An 18,470-nucleotide genomic window follows, 5' to 3' on the forward strand; every position below is an offset into this window, starting at 1 on the left:
TACTTTGCAATAAAGTGTTTACATTCATTAGGAAAGTAATCAAAACTTTTTCTATGTTTAAAACTGTTTATATTTAAAAGTGCTTTTCAGATACATCCTCAGTGTTCTTCTTAAGAAACAGTAACATTACCTTGGTCATTTCCTGTCCCCCACTCACCTTGAACTCAGGGTGATGGAGAATAGCGCTTTGGTCAAAGATACCTGAGGGACCAAGCATGTACCTGTCAGAAGACCAAGTCCAACTCTGCATGAGACCATCTGATTACTCACGCTTGGGTCCTAAGTGTCTGTGTACACTGCAGCTGGGATGTGCCTTTCAGCCTGGGAAGATGGACACATGCTAGCTCTATTCAAGATAGCACACTAAAAAAAGCAGTGTGGATGTTGGCACATGGATGGCAGCATGGGCTACTCACCTGAATGGAAATGTGCCCAACCCCTTTGTTCCATACTTGGCTAGCCCATGCCATAACATCCACACTGCTATTTTTTGGCAAGCTAGTTCAAGGAGAGCTAGTGCGAGGCTACCTACCTGGGCTGGGAGGCATTTCTATCTGCAGTGTACCCATTTCCTAAGGGGTCCCAGATTGTATGGCAGGGCTGGAAAACTCTTCCTACTTAAGGGACCTGATCCATCCACCTTTACTGATCATTCTCCCCTCATGGGTATCAAGGAAGCCTCTTTCTCTGTACGTGTAGAAGTGGCACAGGTTGTGAAAGGAACCCTCCCCTCCTTCCCTCACTACCATCTTTTTTGATGGGGTAGCTGGTCACTCCACATGTCTTCCATCCCAGGTTGGGTTTTCTTGAAAGATGCATTTTTTGTGCGTGGTCTCAGTCCCAAACACATAGTCTGTTATTTTTCCAGCATGTGTAGAATCATAGAATATTAGGGTTGGAAGAGACCTCAGGAGGACATCTAAACCAATCCTCTGCTCAAAGCAGGACCAACATCAACAAAATCATCCCAGCCAAAGCTTTGTCAAGCCGGGCCTTAAAAACCTCTCAGGATGGAGATTTCACTACCTCTCTAGGTAACACATTCCAGTGGTTCGCCACCTTCCTAGTGAAATAGTGTTTCCTAATATCCAACCTAAACCTCCCCCACGGCAACTTGAGACTATTGCTTCTTGTTCTGTCATCTGCCACCACAGAGAACAGACTAGCTCCATCGTCTCTGGAACCCCCTTCAGGTAGTTGAAGGCTGCTATCAAATTCCCCCTCGCTCTTCTTTTCTGCAGACTAAATAATCCCAGTTCCCTCAGCCTCTCCTCATAAATCATTTTCCCAGCCCCCTAATAATTTTTGTTGCCCTCCGCTGGACTCTTTCCAATTTGTCCACATCTCTTCTGTAGTGGGAGGACCAAAACTGGACAGCCTCACCAGTGCTGAACAGAGGGGAATAATCATTTCCCTTGATCTGCTGGCAATGTTTCTACTAATATAGCCGAATATGCCATTGGCTTTCTTGGAAACAAGGGCACACTGCTGATTCATACCCAGCTTCTTATCCACTGTAATCCCCAGGTCCTTTTCTGTAGAACTGCAGCTTAGCCGGTTGGTCCCTAGCCTGTAGTGGTGCATAGAATTCTTTCTTCCTAAGTGCAGGACTCTGCACTTGTCCTTGTTGAACCTCATCAGATTTCTTTTGGCCCAATCATCCAATTTGTCTAGGTCACTCTGGACCCTATCCTTACCTTCCAGCATATATACCTCTCCCCCCAGCTTAGTGTCATCTGCGTGTACCTTTAATCCTCTGTTCCAACCAGGACAGGACATAAGTACAGGTATACAACACGTGTCACCTTCAACACAGCTTCTTTCCTCCATCCAGTTCACCTTCTGAGCTTCCTCCTGCTTCCTGTTCCTACCAATTAATGTCTTCCCAGTTTCTGAGCTAACTGTCTCATTAGCCCAGCAATTGCCACCAATTGTCAGTGATCCCCACTAGAAACAGTTGATTGCTCCAATTAAGCCTGCAGACTTCTCTGTGTTGCAGCAACCTCTGTAACCAGAATACTACAACTAGCACTCTGTCACAGTTCTCATTCAAACATGACTTCATCCAGCCCTGCCAGACAGATCAACACCTTAATAACCAGGGTGATCAAAGACAGATGATAGACCTAAAAGAATCAACATATAGAGACTTTGGATGAAATCATGGCCCCAACAGTAGTCAATGAGAATTTTGCTACTGACTTCCATGATGCCAAGATTTCACCACTGATCTTTGTTATGAGATTATCAGTGAACAAAGTAAACAAGGTCTCTATACTCTATACATAATCAGTTCTAAAACCAGACTGAAAGGGACTTAAAAGATCTGAGGCCTCAAGATATTGCCAGAATTGTCTTGCTTTAATTTTCTCAGTAATTTACCTCCCAATGGAAGATCAGAAACAGGGAAATAACTCATGAGACTGACATCATAAAGAGTTTCTTTCTTGAACACAGCCAGGCCTCACAATTTTGTATTTGAAAGGCTGGTTCCTTGCAGATCCGTGACTAGTTCCACTGACTATTGCCCTTTCTCTTGTCAATGTTTATTTCCGTTTTATTGAGTCACTTCAATGGGCCTACTTCTGTACTTAAAGTGAAGGAACATGCATAAGTGTTTTCAGGATCTGGGCCCCAAACTTTAATTTAGATGACTACATTTATGAAATAGTTAAAGTATATTCAAAAACAGGATAGCTTACTACATAAAGGAAAAAAAGTAATTCTGTGTAGTATATAATAGCCTGTTCTAAGAACAGCTTTGGTCTGCTTTTTCTATTCTAGATGCTCATTCCTGTCTTTTCTATTTTATGTAATAGAATTGTTTAGTCTCTACATGTTACATATTATATTACTTCTGTACACATTCTTTATCACTATTGGGGATTAGAGTGAATTTTTATGTATCAAGGTTAACCTTATTTGGTCAGAAGATAAACCATAGCTATTTGACTTCAATAGGACTGTTCACATCCTTAAAATTTAAAGATGTCCATAGGCATTTGCAGGATTGGGGCTCCCCCTCGATTTAGTTGGGTTTCAGCAAATTAGCAACCTCTATAAGATCTCTGAATTTGAGTTCCATCAAGATCACTGAGGCACAGATTGCAGGCCTGTAACAATTTTGATTGTCATTTTTAATTTTAAAACCAGAGATCTCTGTAAGCCCAGCAGAACAGTTCTCTTCAGTGTGAAATTCTGAATTTGCTCCAGTAGTCATACTTAGCAAAACCAGGTAGAGAGATTATCTGAGACCAGCAGTCAGCTGTTGCTTTTCATGTGGCTTCCAAAAATAGTTCACATTTTAATGCTAAGGTAAGATTAATGTTTTTACCATTCACTGTCCAGTACTATAGTATTCCAGAACCTACTCTAGTTCACAGAAGTTTGACATGTCATATTTCATTTTAGCTATTGCAGTAAGAGAGAAAGATACAAATTTCCTAAGCAATATTGACAGACAGAGCTTATGAACACCAACCAAAAAGAACAAATGCCTGTAGATTTGTATGACACAATTATAGTATAGTGATTTCAGATATTCTACTTTGGGATACCCTGTAAAATCAAAAATAGGCACTGAGCAAAACCAGGCTTAAGGGAGCACTGCATTCATCAACACAATAATATGCCAAAAATTGAAAACATAGAAAAGACAAAATGTTTATCGCTTTTCCATTTAATATAGAGTAATAATGGAATATCAAGAGTCCTTCCTCCCATTTTTTCTCCCAATTCTTGATGTTTCTGGCTTATACAAGTAAGATACCAAACCCTGAGACCCTTATTCATTTTTCTTCTCAACTAAAACTGGGATCAATGGGGACTTTGCCCATGTATGGGCTGAGTTTAAAAAAAAGAAACAAAAAAAACCAAACAGAATGAGGATGTCAGGATTGCTCCCAATATAGTCAAACAGAATAAAGACTAAAGTTGGTCAAGAGAGCTGTGCTTTTGTTTTGCAAAACTCAATAGTACTGGTGTTCTGGCTACAAGATCAAGTTTTTATCTGAAATACCAAAACCTTAAGACACTTGAAGGGGATTGGATACAAGGTTCCAGGTCTAGAACATCTCTAATAGGAACCACATGTGAAGTGCTCACCCAGTTTTGCTTGTGTGGTAGATTTCAGTTTAATTTGAGAGAAAAACTGAGGTTTGAGGCCCATATTTTCCAACAGTTAACATATTCCTAGAAAAACTAATACCAATGAAAATTATAAACACACATCAAGAGGAGTATGGTTACCTTCCTAGTACATGCAGAAATTTTACACAGACTGACACAGCATTTCAGATTTTACAATTCCTCAGCAATTATGATGCCATGCTATCTCTTCTTAAGTACTGAAACTTACCATGTTTATCAGGTGTACCTGGAGCAGTAAATACTGAGTATTCTATATCACCAACTCAACAGTCATTACTGGCTTCATCAAGCTGGCCCTTTACATTACCTCCACTCATCTCTGCCAGGACTGGCAGTAAAGCCTCTCAGATACATAAAACAAAAATCTGCACAATCAAACATCCCTTTCTCCCCAGGCATTCCTCCGTGGGTGGGGAGTTTGGCAGTGCTACGCCACAACTGGGAGGCATAGTCAGTTAAATTCAGTCTCATTCTCTCTGGCCTGGGAGAGGTTAGTAGCCGGTCTTCTTTTTACCAGTGTTTCCCTTCGTATGACAAAGAAGGGAGATTATATGTTGCCCTGGTTTATAGAACTTGCCCTGTTTGGCAGAGACATAGTGCTCTGCTCTGCCCTGCCCTACACTGGAAGGCCCCTGATCCCAGGACCTAAAAAGAACAGTTGTATAGGAATTTTCCAGATACTAGCTAAGACCAGAGTAAAAGATTTGTGTGTGTAGACAGTAGGAAGATTTGGGCTAAAACCCAGGAAACAGCCCGAAGTATATCTGCAGTGAAGACATACCCACAGCATCTGCCTCTGTCATTCTTTGGGTCTTTATCTGTTGCAGAATGACTGAAATGAGTTAGCTTCACCCTGAAGCTTCCCCTCTGATCTTAAAAGGCCATTATACCTGTTACAAGTCATTTTTAAAGAGAGTCCTCTGTCAGTGGTTACAATATTATGGTATCTGTAACATTAGATCTGGTCACATAATAGAGAAATTTAGTCATGAATTCAATGGGAAAAATGAACGAGACATTATTTGACCAGCTACACTAAATACATCATATTACTATATGCTATACATACACAATTTATGACTACATTCCCACAACACGTGGGCTGTGGGTAAATGTTGGTGGCACAGCATAGTTTGACGTACTACAGACTTTTCTAAGATACGAAATTCTTTGCATGGACATGATCCTTGCCAGCAATGATCTGACAATAGTCTAAAACTAAATGTAAACAAATAAGAGTCTTGTTAAAGCAATCCTTTAAAATCGTCATGTAAACCTTCCCTTCTCCATCTTCCCCAGACCTCTGTAACATACTACTTTCATCCAATGTAGTACTACAGAAAACAGTATAGTGAATGTGGCACATTCTCAAATCTGTCAGGTGACAAAGGCTGACAAAGCAGGGAGCACTGAGATGAAAGAAAGCCACTGACAAACATTACTTATATGGTATCAAAAGGCCTGACCAAGCTCCACTGAAGTTAATAGGAATCTCTCCATTGACTTGAAGGGTGTTGAATTTTGCTTTTTGTAGGAAATTACCATTGAAGAAAAATGTGTTACAGACGTAGGCTTTCAAATAAAGTATTAAAGGAGGAAACAATACATATCCACTCCTTGTTTTAATAAACATAAGAAGTGTGTTCTGTTTGTACGATATAAGGTGAGGATCTGATTAGCTACTGTGGAGGCAAAATAATCCTTCACCAGCTCAATCAAACAAAAACTATACCACCGTTTCCCGTCTTCACCTCTTTGAATCCCCACAAATCATATTTCTAACAATAAGCTTATTTTCACGGATATTCAATTATTTTCAGTACTTCAGAGTCTCTTGCACAATTTATTATACTAGTATCATTTCCATCAATCTTCATCTCCATGTTTTCAACTTATCTTTCAGCCATCAACTTTCTTGAACTGAAGTTTTCAAACTTTTTATCTGCAGCAATTGTAAACTCACTTGGAATACATCCAATCTTTTACCAATATCCATGGTGTTTTGAAGGCTGTCATGATTTGATGAGCCAGACCTGTGTCTTCTGATAGTGTGAAAATGAAAACATATATGGTCTCAATGCACAGATTACACCAAGTTTAGAGTGCAATTTCCAATCTTCCCTGGAATTGTTTCTTTTTTGTTTAGTGTATTTTATGCTACCCGTAATGAGTGTGATCCAGATAAAATAATTAAAGACATAACATTCCAGAAATTGTGAAAGTAAATCTCAGAGCGCATTCCTGTATAAGCCAGCTCCACTTCATATATTCTAAGGCCTTGATCCAATAAAACACTTAATTCCCATTTACTTTGATGGGACTGAAGCACTTGCTTCAGGAATGAACACACAGAGCCACCCCCACTGTGGCCAATTTATCTTTGTGTACCAACACAAAGCTGATTTACTGGTAACCTGAGGATTCCCTCTGCATATTTCAGTACTTTTATCTGGTTGTAAGATGCCTATGCAACAGCGGAAGTGAATGGGAAGGTAGAAGAAAATGATAAGGGCAAGAAGAATGTACCCTTGGGGAGGTGTTGAGACTAGGAAAAATGGGGGAAGAAAGGTACAGACGACATGGTAAGGTAGAACTGACAAGACAAGTTATCAGGTGGCAAAGAACAAATGGATAACAAAAAAAAAACACCATTAACACCAGCACCCAGGGACTAGAAGACTAAGGGCACTGCAAAACAGGAATCTTTTAGTTCACACCTGCAATGTCCACATAGGGGAGTTACAGCACAGCACTTTGGTGCACACTGCTGTTTGGAACCCTGTAGTCCAAACTGTGGGGCAGTATAGACATGCCCTAAAAAGTTTTGATGTAGAGAAAGGCAAGCTCTGCTATTAGGAGTAGAAGAGGACAGGAAAGGCAGTTTGCTGTGAAGCTGCATTATTGTTGCCATTGCTGCTGGGAGCTCCAGCTGGTTGTTGGGCTTTCAGGGTAGCTGGGAGCTTTTAAATTCCACCCCTGGAAGTGCTGGTTGTCACATAGGAGGCCACTTATGGAGGTGCTGCCAGCATCAGTCATCCTGAGGTAAGATCCCAAGGGCTCCAGTTGTGCTTCAGAGGCCAAAAAGGTCCTGTTCTCCCAGCCTCCTCACCCATTGCTGCTGCTGATGGCCCTTTGCTTAGATCTGAAATTAGTGTTCAATTACACATTTATCCAAACTGAACAACTTTCACTAAACTACAAATGAACATATACAGGAAACCTTCAGCTTAAAATAGAGAGAGAATTTAACAGCCTGCAGCAGGCCATAGCTCCTCCCTAGCTGATGGTTGGATTAGCAATTATTCTGAAATGGTAAAAATTAATAGCAAGGAAAACACTCTCTAAGGTCTCCCTAGGACTTGAAAGTTGCCCTGACATTCTGAAAGATACAAAGAGAACTCTTGCAAACTATTTTCAAAGAATACAACTAATTAGATTCTACACCATGTGCTGTGTTTCAGTGGCCACTGTCCCCGAGTGACTTAGCTCCTTGTTAGGTGACACAATATTGTAAGTAATCAGAATAAAAGTGAGATTATGAATGTAAACCTTCTGCCAGGTGGTTAAGAGCAGCAGTGAGGGCTGGGTTCAATGTATCTAGTGTTCCTCTTTACCAATATATGAACTGACTCAAGACCCCTCCCAGAAACTTAGGAAAATGAAACAAACCCATCTTAGGTGTCCTTAACAGCCAGAATTTCCCCACTTGCAAGCATTCCAAGTCTGTTTACAAACAAGTAAACCTTTGTTAGTGGGAAGGGAACACATTCATAAATGTGGGAACACAAAGAAACCAAATTATTTTTATATATACACACACACACACAGAATAACAACACCCCTCAAGCTATTTGGCAGTAGTACACCTAACTCCCTTCCTACTCACGGGTGAGAATGTCCCAAGCTGAGAGTCCCATGACTGCACCACATCAAGCATGCGCCAACTCTACTCATGATTTGCCTCAGTGACACATAGTTGTCCAATTTGCAGGTCTATCTCCAGTTCCAAGGGAGATGCTTGACCAGTTCCACCTTGAAGAACCACCACTTAACCTAGCTTAATGATTCAGCTTTATTAAGGTTCTATGTAGGCAAATAAAACTCTATATCAGCACTTGTCTCTTTTCCCCAACAGAAGGAGTAGAAAGCTCTTTCTCCTCTGGAGCTTTTGGCTATATTGTTTAGAATTGTTTCTATATATGTTTTGTTTAGGTTTCTCATTAGGTATCACATATTGATTACACACACAGCAGCAGCATTTCTCCAATCTTTCTCACCAATGCAATGTAATCAAGGTACTGTACTGGCTGGCTGAATGAATATCTCTTGGCATTTCCTGAAACAGCCTTGAAGGAGTGTGGCTCCTCCCAGCTGGTGGAAAGTAACTCTGTGAAGAAGTTCAATGTAGGGGTATGCTTCCTGCATCAGGAGATAGGGAAATTGTCCTGCTGATGATGTCGAAAACAGGAGTTCTGCCAATAATAAATGGTCGGGGTTGCATTGCTTACTGTGCCTGGGTCATTATTTTGAGGATTTGGCCTGACTAGACTTATCCATCAGGAAATAACCATGAGGTCACATAACAGTATTTTAACCCTGACCTGGGATCATAGCTACATAAGAAAGGGGAGGTTTAGTCTCCTTGCCCATTCAGTCCTTCACCTTTTTAATGAGACCATCAAAAGTTAGTGCCATTAGCACAAGCTGTAGGGGTGTTTTTTGAGATGTGAAAACTTGTCCACCAGGAACTAAGTTTAGGCTACCATATTCATTTCCACATAGCCAATGAACAGCTGTCGGCTGGTGAGAACTTTTAATCACTACTGTGTTGGGTTGGGTTCCAGAGAAGTGCTGTATGTAGTTTGTATACAAGATTAAATTGATCTGGCTAATTTTCAATCAGGCTGATCGATCAAATGTGCTATAGCAAACACTATTAGCTTAGAGAGACAGTAAACATTATGGTGGTGTGCTCTAAATTTAATAATGGCAATAATAATGGAACAAATCCTTAGGGGAGCTGAGCATTCTTCTCTCTTATTGATAACAGGAGCATCTCTCAAGATTTGGCCCAATAATCATGATATATGCCAAATAAGGCAAATCATTGCCCATTGATTGTCTGGACCTATTAAACTTTATTGTTTTAGGCAATACCTTATTCAGTCTGATGGTAAAGCTTTCTGCAAATAAAAGGAGTAACACTTTGCTTATCAGTTTTCTAGTCTCCGATGTGTGATTTCCAGTGGTAAAGGCTTTAATGACATTTGCCCAATTATCCAGCTGTCTGAGATATTTCTAAGGTTCCTATCACCATGGTATCTAAGCACTGACAAGTATATGACAGGAATTACATAAAAGAATAATGTGTTCTATAGTAAAAGGATAATTCCATGCTTTATAGTGTTTTCCTCATAAGAATGCAACCACAATTCATTTTAAAAAGGAATACCCTTTTCAATGAAGCAGAGAGAAGAGAATTTGTTTTTCCCCAATGAGAAACTTCTATTCAATTATGATAAGATGGATTCTCTTGCCATCTCAGTTCTATAAAACAATTAAGAAAACCTCTTTTGATAATTTTTCTTTTAAGTAAACCAAATATTCAATCAAATCATATTCCTCCCCAGAATTTAAGTCACTGGAAGACAGTCCCTTTTTGAATATCCCAGATGAATATTATCAAAATAAATGTTCTAACTAGAGGTATCAGACAAGAAGATACTTTCCTGTCAATTGTCTGTAATGGACCACTCTCTTACCACTTCAGAAGTTATTTTTCCTCCCTTGATATCCTGCTGCTAATTGATTTATCTTGTTTGACTGACCTCACACTTCATAAAGCAACCTCTATCCTATGTTGTATTTAAACCTGTTCCTGTATTTTTCACTTCATGCATCCGATGAAGTGGGTTCTAGCCCATGAAAATTTATGCCCAAATAAATTTGTTATTCTCTAAGGTGCCACAAGGACTCCTCATTGTTTTAACTAGAGGTAGTACATTGTTCTGTCTATCATAGTTCCATTCACTTTAAGACTCATAAAAAATGATACAAAAATCATTGGAATTAGGGTCTCCCAAAAATTAGTTGGCTTCAGCAGAAAAAAGGAAAAGCAAGTATGCATGTTTCAGACTTTATTTATTTATTTTAAATTTATTTTCTACATTCCCAGTTCAAAACAATCTTTGACTTTTATTTAGGAATCTTGCTGGACTAAACTGGAACAATCCTCTCCACCTTGGACTAACCCTTACATACTTTATTTGGCAACAAACAAATGATCTTTCTTCACATCTGATAATCTCTCACATATGATTTATATCTGGAATGGAAATCCTAAATTACTGTATATTAGCTATGCTTTCTCTATTTCTCCCATTCTCTCCAGTCCAAATATTTTATTCTTTACATCCAAAAGCCAAGCTAAGGCATTTATGGAAAGACTAAATAATCCTTATTAAGTACACATCATGTTTATTAACATGTTATTTTTATTTGTATTCCAATACCTAGAGGCCCTCATGACAGAACAGTGCTCGATTGTGCTAGGCACTGCACACATACAATAACAGAAATGGTCCCTGCCTCAGAGAGCCTGCAAGTTATAAAAGGTCGTGTAATGTCTTAGCACCAAGTCACAGCTTCACATGATACTGTTCACTCTGTACATTAGATATCCCCATGTTTCCAACAAGATACTGCTTCTTTGAGATTAAGCAGAAAAGTTACTTGATTCTGCAAATAGCAATGTCTAGCTCCTTGGGAAAAGTGAGGAGACTTTGGGAACTGGTAGGCCCAGGAAGAAAAGGTGAACCATTAGTAGGAGGCAGCCCAGGGAGAGAACAGTGAGGCCAGAGAGAGAAGGCCCAGACTGCTGAACTGAAGGTCTCTGGGCTGGAATCCAGAGAAGTAATCAGGCCTGGGTTCCCTACCAGCAACTGGGTGAATGGCACTGAAGCTATGAGGAGGAAGACTGCCTAGGACTATTGAGGAGCAAAATCCACCCGGAAAGGGGAAACATAGATAGTGTCACAGCCAGAGGGCTGAGCCACAAAGAGGACACTGTGGTTTCTGAGGCTGCAAAAGAGGCTACGGGGGCAACAGAGACAGAGGAATTGACAGAGTACCAGAAGGAGGCACCAGCCCAGTGGTGAATGGTGAATCCTATCACATATGGGAATAAGAAATTTTTCCAGTGTATTCATACTGGATTGTGAATGCCTATGAAAATTATCTTTTCAACATTTACAACTGTATCATAGACTAACTGACAATGCATAGTCTTCATATTTTCAGCAGTAGGTCTTAAAGAATAAAACTGTTTATTCTTGTGTAGGCACATGGATGTCTTAGTGTACTATATGCAATTTCAAGGGTGAGTAGTAGCTTTATGAATGGTTTATATGGAAGAAACTTTTCATGCATTAGAAAGATAATGTCAGGTATCTGGACTGTGTTGCAGCATCTTTTTCCTATGGATTTAAGCAGTTTTTTGTGCAGTATTTATTTTGTAGCAATATAGTGTGAGATCCAGATCTGACTGAAGTCAATGGCAAAGTTCCCATTTAAGGAAATGTAGGCTCAGTGCCATACTGAATACAGGGTACACAACATGCCATCATTTTCATTATTTTTATATGCACCTGAAATATTTTGTCTGAAATCAAAGTATAAAAGTTACATAAAACTTACCACTTCTTCATGGGAAGCACCTTCTACATTTATGCCATTAACCTAAAAATGAATATACCATAGAAAGTGATTTGTAACATATAAATAATGTAATAAAAATAAACATTAAAACACACTTAAAACAAATATGTGTGTGGAATAAATGTACAATTTACTGACCTGTATTAGTGCATCTCCTATAAATAACATTCCTGTTTGGTCAGCTGTGGGGGTTACAAAAAGCAGTATGTTAAGTGAAAGACTTAATTAATGACATATAATGCTTCAATACTTGCTTAAGCACGCTCTTTGTAACTGTGAAACATTTTAAACTACTTTTCTTGTGAAAATGCCAGTGGCATAACAATCAGGAATCATCCAGTAAAGCTAAATAGATTGGTACCAATTTTAAGCAAATTAAGAGAGTTACTTTCCATGCACAAATGATTTATTTAATATGGAACACAAATGTCATTTCTCACTAATGAATGATTTCATTAAATTATGTGGAAAGTGTGATTCACATTTTTCATTAGTCTTGCTCAGACAGTAAAATAGGATTTCTAGAAGCTACTTAACATCTTATTTATTTATTTATTGCTTGGAACAAATTTACAGGGACTGGTATAATTAAAGAAGCTGTGCCTAGAATTTAATAAAACTATTTAAGATGAAGTTTGAGTTTGCTCTGTTCAGTAGAACAACACAACACATTATTTCAACTAGTAATATGCATATTTTCTACATCCTGAAATCAACAGAAATGACACCCTGAAGGAGCACACACAACAAATCTGCTTCAAATGTGAACAGTCACTTTTGGGAGGTGAATTTCACCTACTTCTGATGACATGTGTTTTCAATGTGCATTCAGGGAGCTTACCATCTCCTCCACTGTTCACACCCTGACCCTGCAAACACTGATTTGGTTAACCAGAAGCACCCAGGTAGTCTCTTTTGAGACTACTCATCTGCTGAAAGTTAAGCACATATCTGGGCCTGAGACTTACAAGATTTGAAAAATATAACACTCAACTTAATATTTTGGGAGATTGAAATGGAGTCTGACCACACAGTACTTTCTCAGCTTCTGCCATATTGGATTTGACAATATGAACAATGAAGCTTCCATTCAAAATAGTTCTGAAGACATTGGAGTTACATCAGAGTTGAATTTGCTGCCATCACTTTGGTTGGATAAAATAAGTACCTTTACTTAATATTTGTTAGTATTTAGGCAACATTTAATTATTTTTCCATTAATCTCTTTTAAATTACAGCTTGTAGATATTATTAATGTAAAGAAAATGCTTTTGGGGGGATTCTAACTTACCTTGTATTTAAAAAAGAATAATCATGCTTGCAATCTCTGGTGTAGGTATATATATAAAGTCACCCTATAGTGAGAGAAATACAAACAAAAGAAACATAGGATATGTCTATGCTGCAGTTGGGACAGCATAAGTAGGCACACCCAGGTAGTGTTACCAGACAGCAAATATGAAAAACTGGGAAAGGAGTTGGGGGGTAATAGAAGCCTGTATAAGAAAAAGACCCAAAAATCAGGACTGTCCCAATAAAATTGGGACATCTGGTCACCCTACACCCAGGCTACCTCTAATCATGCTAGCTCACTAAAAATAGCAGTGTTGCTGTGGTGGAATAAGTGGTGACACAGGATAGCCCCCTGTTTATCTACTTATAGTCCCAGGTGGAATTGTACTCAGTTGGCTAGCCTGTGTCATCACCCATACCACCACAACTATACTGCTATTTTTAGCAAGTGTGGTCAGTCAAAGCTAGCTTGGGTACACCTACATGTTCTGCAAATGCACCTCCTGATTGCCGTGGTCAGAAAGGTGAGCATATTATTCCAACGAGTGATCATCAGAATAAGGCACTTAGCAATAAGAAGTTAATGTGTAGTTACTCTGTAAAAGCCATGCTGTATGCTTGATTGTTGTGCAAACTTCCTAATGACATTGCTGAGGGATCTGCTCTGGGTTGAGATCAGTAAATGTCCTACAATTTATGCTCCAGTCCATGAGTTTAAATTTAAAATGGAAGATGGCTCTCTCCAGAATGTCACTGACAGTGATGAACCCTATTCTAAAGGGCACACCATTTAGATACCCAGACAACAGTCAGTTACAAGTATGTACGAGAAGACGAAATAGAGGTTAAAATATTTTACTGGATCAAAAAGCAGGTGAATGCATAGTATTGGAAGGCAGAAAGTACTGAAAAATAGGTATATTTTAAACTCAAAGGCATCACCATATCCATTCTTTCACAAGAAGCACTACATCTACAAACACTGTCTTACACAAAAACAATGAGGAGTCCTTGTGGCACCTTAGAGACTAACACATTTATTTGGGCATAAACCCATACACTCAGATGTATGGAGTGAAAAAAAGTAGATAGGTATAAATACATAGCACATGAAAAGATGGGAGTTGCCTTACCAAGTGGGGGATCAGTGCTAATGAAGCCAATTCAATTAGGGTGGATGTAGCCCATTCCCAACAGTTGACAAGAAGGGGTGAATATCAACAGAGGGAAAATTACTTTTTGCAGTGACCCAGCCACTCCCAGTCTTTATTCAGACCTAATTTGATGGTGTCAAGTTTGCAAATTAATTAACCCTGAACCAATCCCTGCAACAAACCCCATTGCCAACTCTGTCTGCATCTCTATTCAAGGAACACCTTCATAGGACCTAGTCACATCAGCCACACTATCAAGGGCTCGTTCACCTGCACATCTACCAATGTGATATATGCCATCATTTGCCAGCAATGCCCCTCTGCCATGTACATTGGTAAACTGGACAGTCTCTACGCAAAAGAATAAATGGATACAAATCAGACATCAAGAATTGTAACATTCAAAAACCAGTAGGAGAACATTTCAATCTCCATGAACACTCAATAACAGACTTAAAATGGCCATTCTTCTGCCAAAAAACAAACAAAAAAAACCCCAAACCAGACTTCAACGAGAAACTGCAGAACTGGAATTCATTTGCAAACTTGACACCATCAAATTAGGCCTGAATAAAGACTGGGAGTGGCTCAGTCACTAAAAAAAATAAGTTTCCCTCTGTTGATACTCACACTTCTTGTCAACTGCTGGGAATGGGCCTCATCCACCATGACTGAATTGGCCTCATTAGCACTACAAAAAGTAACAGAGTAAATAGGGAAGTCTTGCTATGAAGGAATCACAAGCTATCACATGCCTTTCATTGTGTGAAACACTCACCCCCTCTAAGGGACTGGGAGGGGCAAAGGAATGCTGGACATATGTTCCTTTCCCCACCTTCATCTGCAGAACAAGTCTTGTGCATGGGAAGGGTACCACCAAGAGTATTCTTCACTCTCTGAAGGAATGGAGTAGTAGGTGTGCTATCCCAATAAGGTAGGCAGAGATGATAAATTCCTTTTCCTGCAGTGGGGCAGTTCCATGCTGTCCCCAATACATATCAGTTCCTATGTGGCTCTCTAGAGCTGTTAGGAAGGGCATGTCTAAAATAAATGACCCATAGTATGGCCACAGCTGACCCAGGTCAGCTGTTTTATAGAGCCGTGCGTGGATACAAATTTATACCCGCGGATGCAGATATCCATGGATACCGATTTACATCCACAGAACCACAGGGCTCTCCCAGGAACTGTAGCAGCAAAAGGATCAGAATGTGGAGCCACTGCTCCCAGAAGCCAGCGCCCCATGACAGCAGCTCCTCTGATGCGCTGTACTGCCCACAGCCCTGCCTCCATCCCTTCCACGCAGCTGTCTGCCTCTCCTGTCTGGGGCGTGCGCTCCACTTGAACAGAATAGCATGACCAGTGGGCAGGGCTGGGCTTCGGGCTGGACATTTGGACTCGGGCTGGACCCGAAGCTCTGAGACCCCTTCCAGGGGAATGGATTTGGTTGCCCTGGCTCCAACCTGAACCTGAACTGCTCTTTTTAGCCCCCCAGTCTGAGCTCTGCAGCTGAGCTCAAGTCAGCTGACCTGGGCTCTAAGACTTAGTGCTGCAGGTTTCTCGCAGTGTAGACTTACCCATAGTAAGAGATGACAGGGGAAAAGAAAATCACGGCCAAATATTCTACTAGAACTTCAAAATCAGAAAAAGACTGAACCTAGGAATTGTCAGTTGTTAGGTGTAGCTTTAATCCCTTATAAAACATGGACCACTTGAGAGAAAAGCATCTCTAACAATTCAAAAGATAATGGAACAATGAATGATCAGTATCATACCAGAAAAAATTGATCACTTTTTTCACAGAATCAGTAAATGAAACATTCCTGGACTTCACTAAAGCATGGAGACATAATATTTCATAAAGTTATATCTGAAAAAAACAGTATTTCAGACTGAATTGAACTGGCCATCAGGAAATTTAGACTTGAAATTAGACAAAGGTTTCTAAACATCAGAGGAGTGAAGTTCTGGAACAGCCTTCCAAGGGGAGCAGTGAGGGCAAAAGACATATCTGGCTTCAAGACTAAGCTTGATAAATTTATGGAGGGGATGGTATAATGGGATAGCCTAATTTTAGCAATTAATTGGTCTTTGACTATTAGTGGTAAATATGCCCAATGGCCTGGGATGGGATGTTAGATGGGATGGGATCTGACTTACTATAGAGAATTCTTTCCTGTGTGTCTGGCATGTGAGTCTTGCCACATGCTAAGGGTTTAGCTGATCGCCATATTGGGGGTTGGGAAGGAATTTTCCTCCAGGACAGATTGACAGAGGCCCTGGGGGTTTTTCACCTTCCTCTGCAGCATGGGGCACAGATCACTTGCTGGAAGATTCTCTGCACCTTGAAGTCCTTAAACCATGATTTGAGGACTTCAGTGGCTCAGACATAGGTCTGATACAGGAGTGGGTGGGTGAGATTCTGTGGCCTGCTTTGTGCAGGAGGTCAGCCTAGATGATCATAATGGTCCCTTCTGACCTTAAAAAGTCTATGATTCTATGATTCTAACAATTTCTGAAAGAAAATAAAGCACAGAGTAATGATAAGCAGCACCGAATAACATTTTACAGGAATACTTAGTGGTTGCCTTAGGGATTAGTGTTAAACCTGCTCTTGCTCAACATCTTCATTAATTATCTGAAAGAGGAGTAAATAGTATACTAATTACATTAATAGATTATACTAAATTGGGAGGAAAACTTCAGGGTGGCCCAATGTGTTTTAACTAGGAGTAATGGTACAAAATGGAAAGAGTCTATTAGACTGTGAAAAACTCTCCCAGGGCAAGGGCCTTCTTCACCTCAGTAAATTAAAAAAAAACAGACAAAACATTATAGTGTGAAAAACAAGCCTTCCTCAGACAAGGAATTGCCTGAAAGAACTAGCAGTTGTTTTCTCTCTGTTTTGTTCAGTTTTTCCCATTCATTAGGACTGTTGATATGACATTTGTGTTAGTATAAGAGAGTTAGCCATAAGCTGTAGAAGGTCAAATTATCAACAGTGTGAATGCTAAATGGTACAAGCACAGACTTCAGGACACCGTGCAAATCCTGACTTGTACCTTCATATTCTACGTACAGACAGAGTTAGCATGCATGGACAGGAGTTGATATATAAGTTACTGTGCATATTTTCAATGGTTTTCCAAGACACATATTCTCAGCCCACTATTTTATTGTGTTTAAGTGGTATTTTTGGATGTGAATTCTAACAGGAAAACAGAATAGAAGTACTGTTAGGGCATTCATTGAAATGGTAGCATCCAAATCCACTGCATTCTCAACTGAATTTTTAGGAGGTATAATATGCAAGCACATTTAGAAACATGCACATCTTTTTAGTATGATTGATTGCCATAGGGCTTATGAGTAGGGTACTATCTTTATCCTGAATGGTTAGAAATACAGTTGCTGAAGTTTGCTTATTTTAATCCAAAGGGGAGCAATTAACCACCTTTATCTTATATTATATTCAAAGTAGCACTGTATCAGCCAGAACAGTGAAAATTGTGCCTTGCTTATGTACAGTTCATTAAAGCCAAACTTAATCAGATCATGTTCATTCTCACTCCATTTGTCTTGAGTAAACAAACCCTACAAGTCTTTAATCTCTGTTCCTGGCAACAAGCTTTTCTTGGCTTCTTCTTGTCTCCTATTTACATATGAATCTTTTCTCCTATTCATCATATGATGAAAAGCGGATAACTCACCTCCTGAAATGCACATAAAACATTTCCCATATCATCATTTTAGAGCTTCCAGAAGAAATATTATTAAGCAAAATGTGTGAATACATTTTTTAATGACTGACAATTTTTAATAAACTAAAGAGGAATTAAAACACCATCTACATGATATGGAACAATTCTCCATCATGGTAAAGTAAAGAAAAATCTGCCATGGCTAGATAAGACCACGTTATCCAGATCTGAATACGTTACTGCATGAACAAATGTATTTTATATATTTATTTTTGAAATTCCAATCCTGTCATGTATTCTTTGAAATATAGTGTGCAATCCTTTCCACAGCTGTAGCTGAAGCGTATGTGTGTATAAGAATGGGAAAGAAAACGAAGCCAGACTTCCCTTCTCTCAACTAGCCCAAGATCAGGTACCTGGTGCTCACAAAATCCCACCCCACTTTTGGGGCACCAAC

The 18,470-nt window shown here is 39.6% G+C and overlaps 1 protein-coding gene across 1 annotated transcript in view; it reads right to left on the reverse strand.

Moving 5' to 3' along the window:
- Positions 1-18,470, reverse strand: part of SNTG2 (syntrophin gamma 2) — a 522,138-nt gene that overhangs the window by 199,004 nt on the left and 304,664 nt on the right. Inside the window, exons 5-6 of the mRNA XM_030555522.1 lie at positions 12,004-12,047; positions 11,845-11,886 (exon numbers count right to left, since the gene is read on the reverse strand). Coding sequence (XP_030411382.1) covers positions 11,845-11,886; positions 12,004-12,047 — 86 coding nt within the window. The remainder of the gene's footprint in view (positions 1-11,844; positions 11,887-12,003; positions 12,048-18,470) is intronic.

The sequence above is a fragment of the Gopherus evgoodei genome, chromosome 3 (assembly GCF_007399415.2).
Source record: "Gopherus evgoodei ecotype Sinaloan lineage chromosome 3, rGopEvg1_v1.p, whole genome shotgun sequence".
In the NCBI taxonomy this organism is placed as follows: domain Eukaryota; kingdom Metazoa; phylum Chordata; order Testudines; family Testudinidae; genus Gopherus; species Gopherus evgoodei.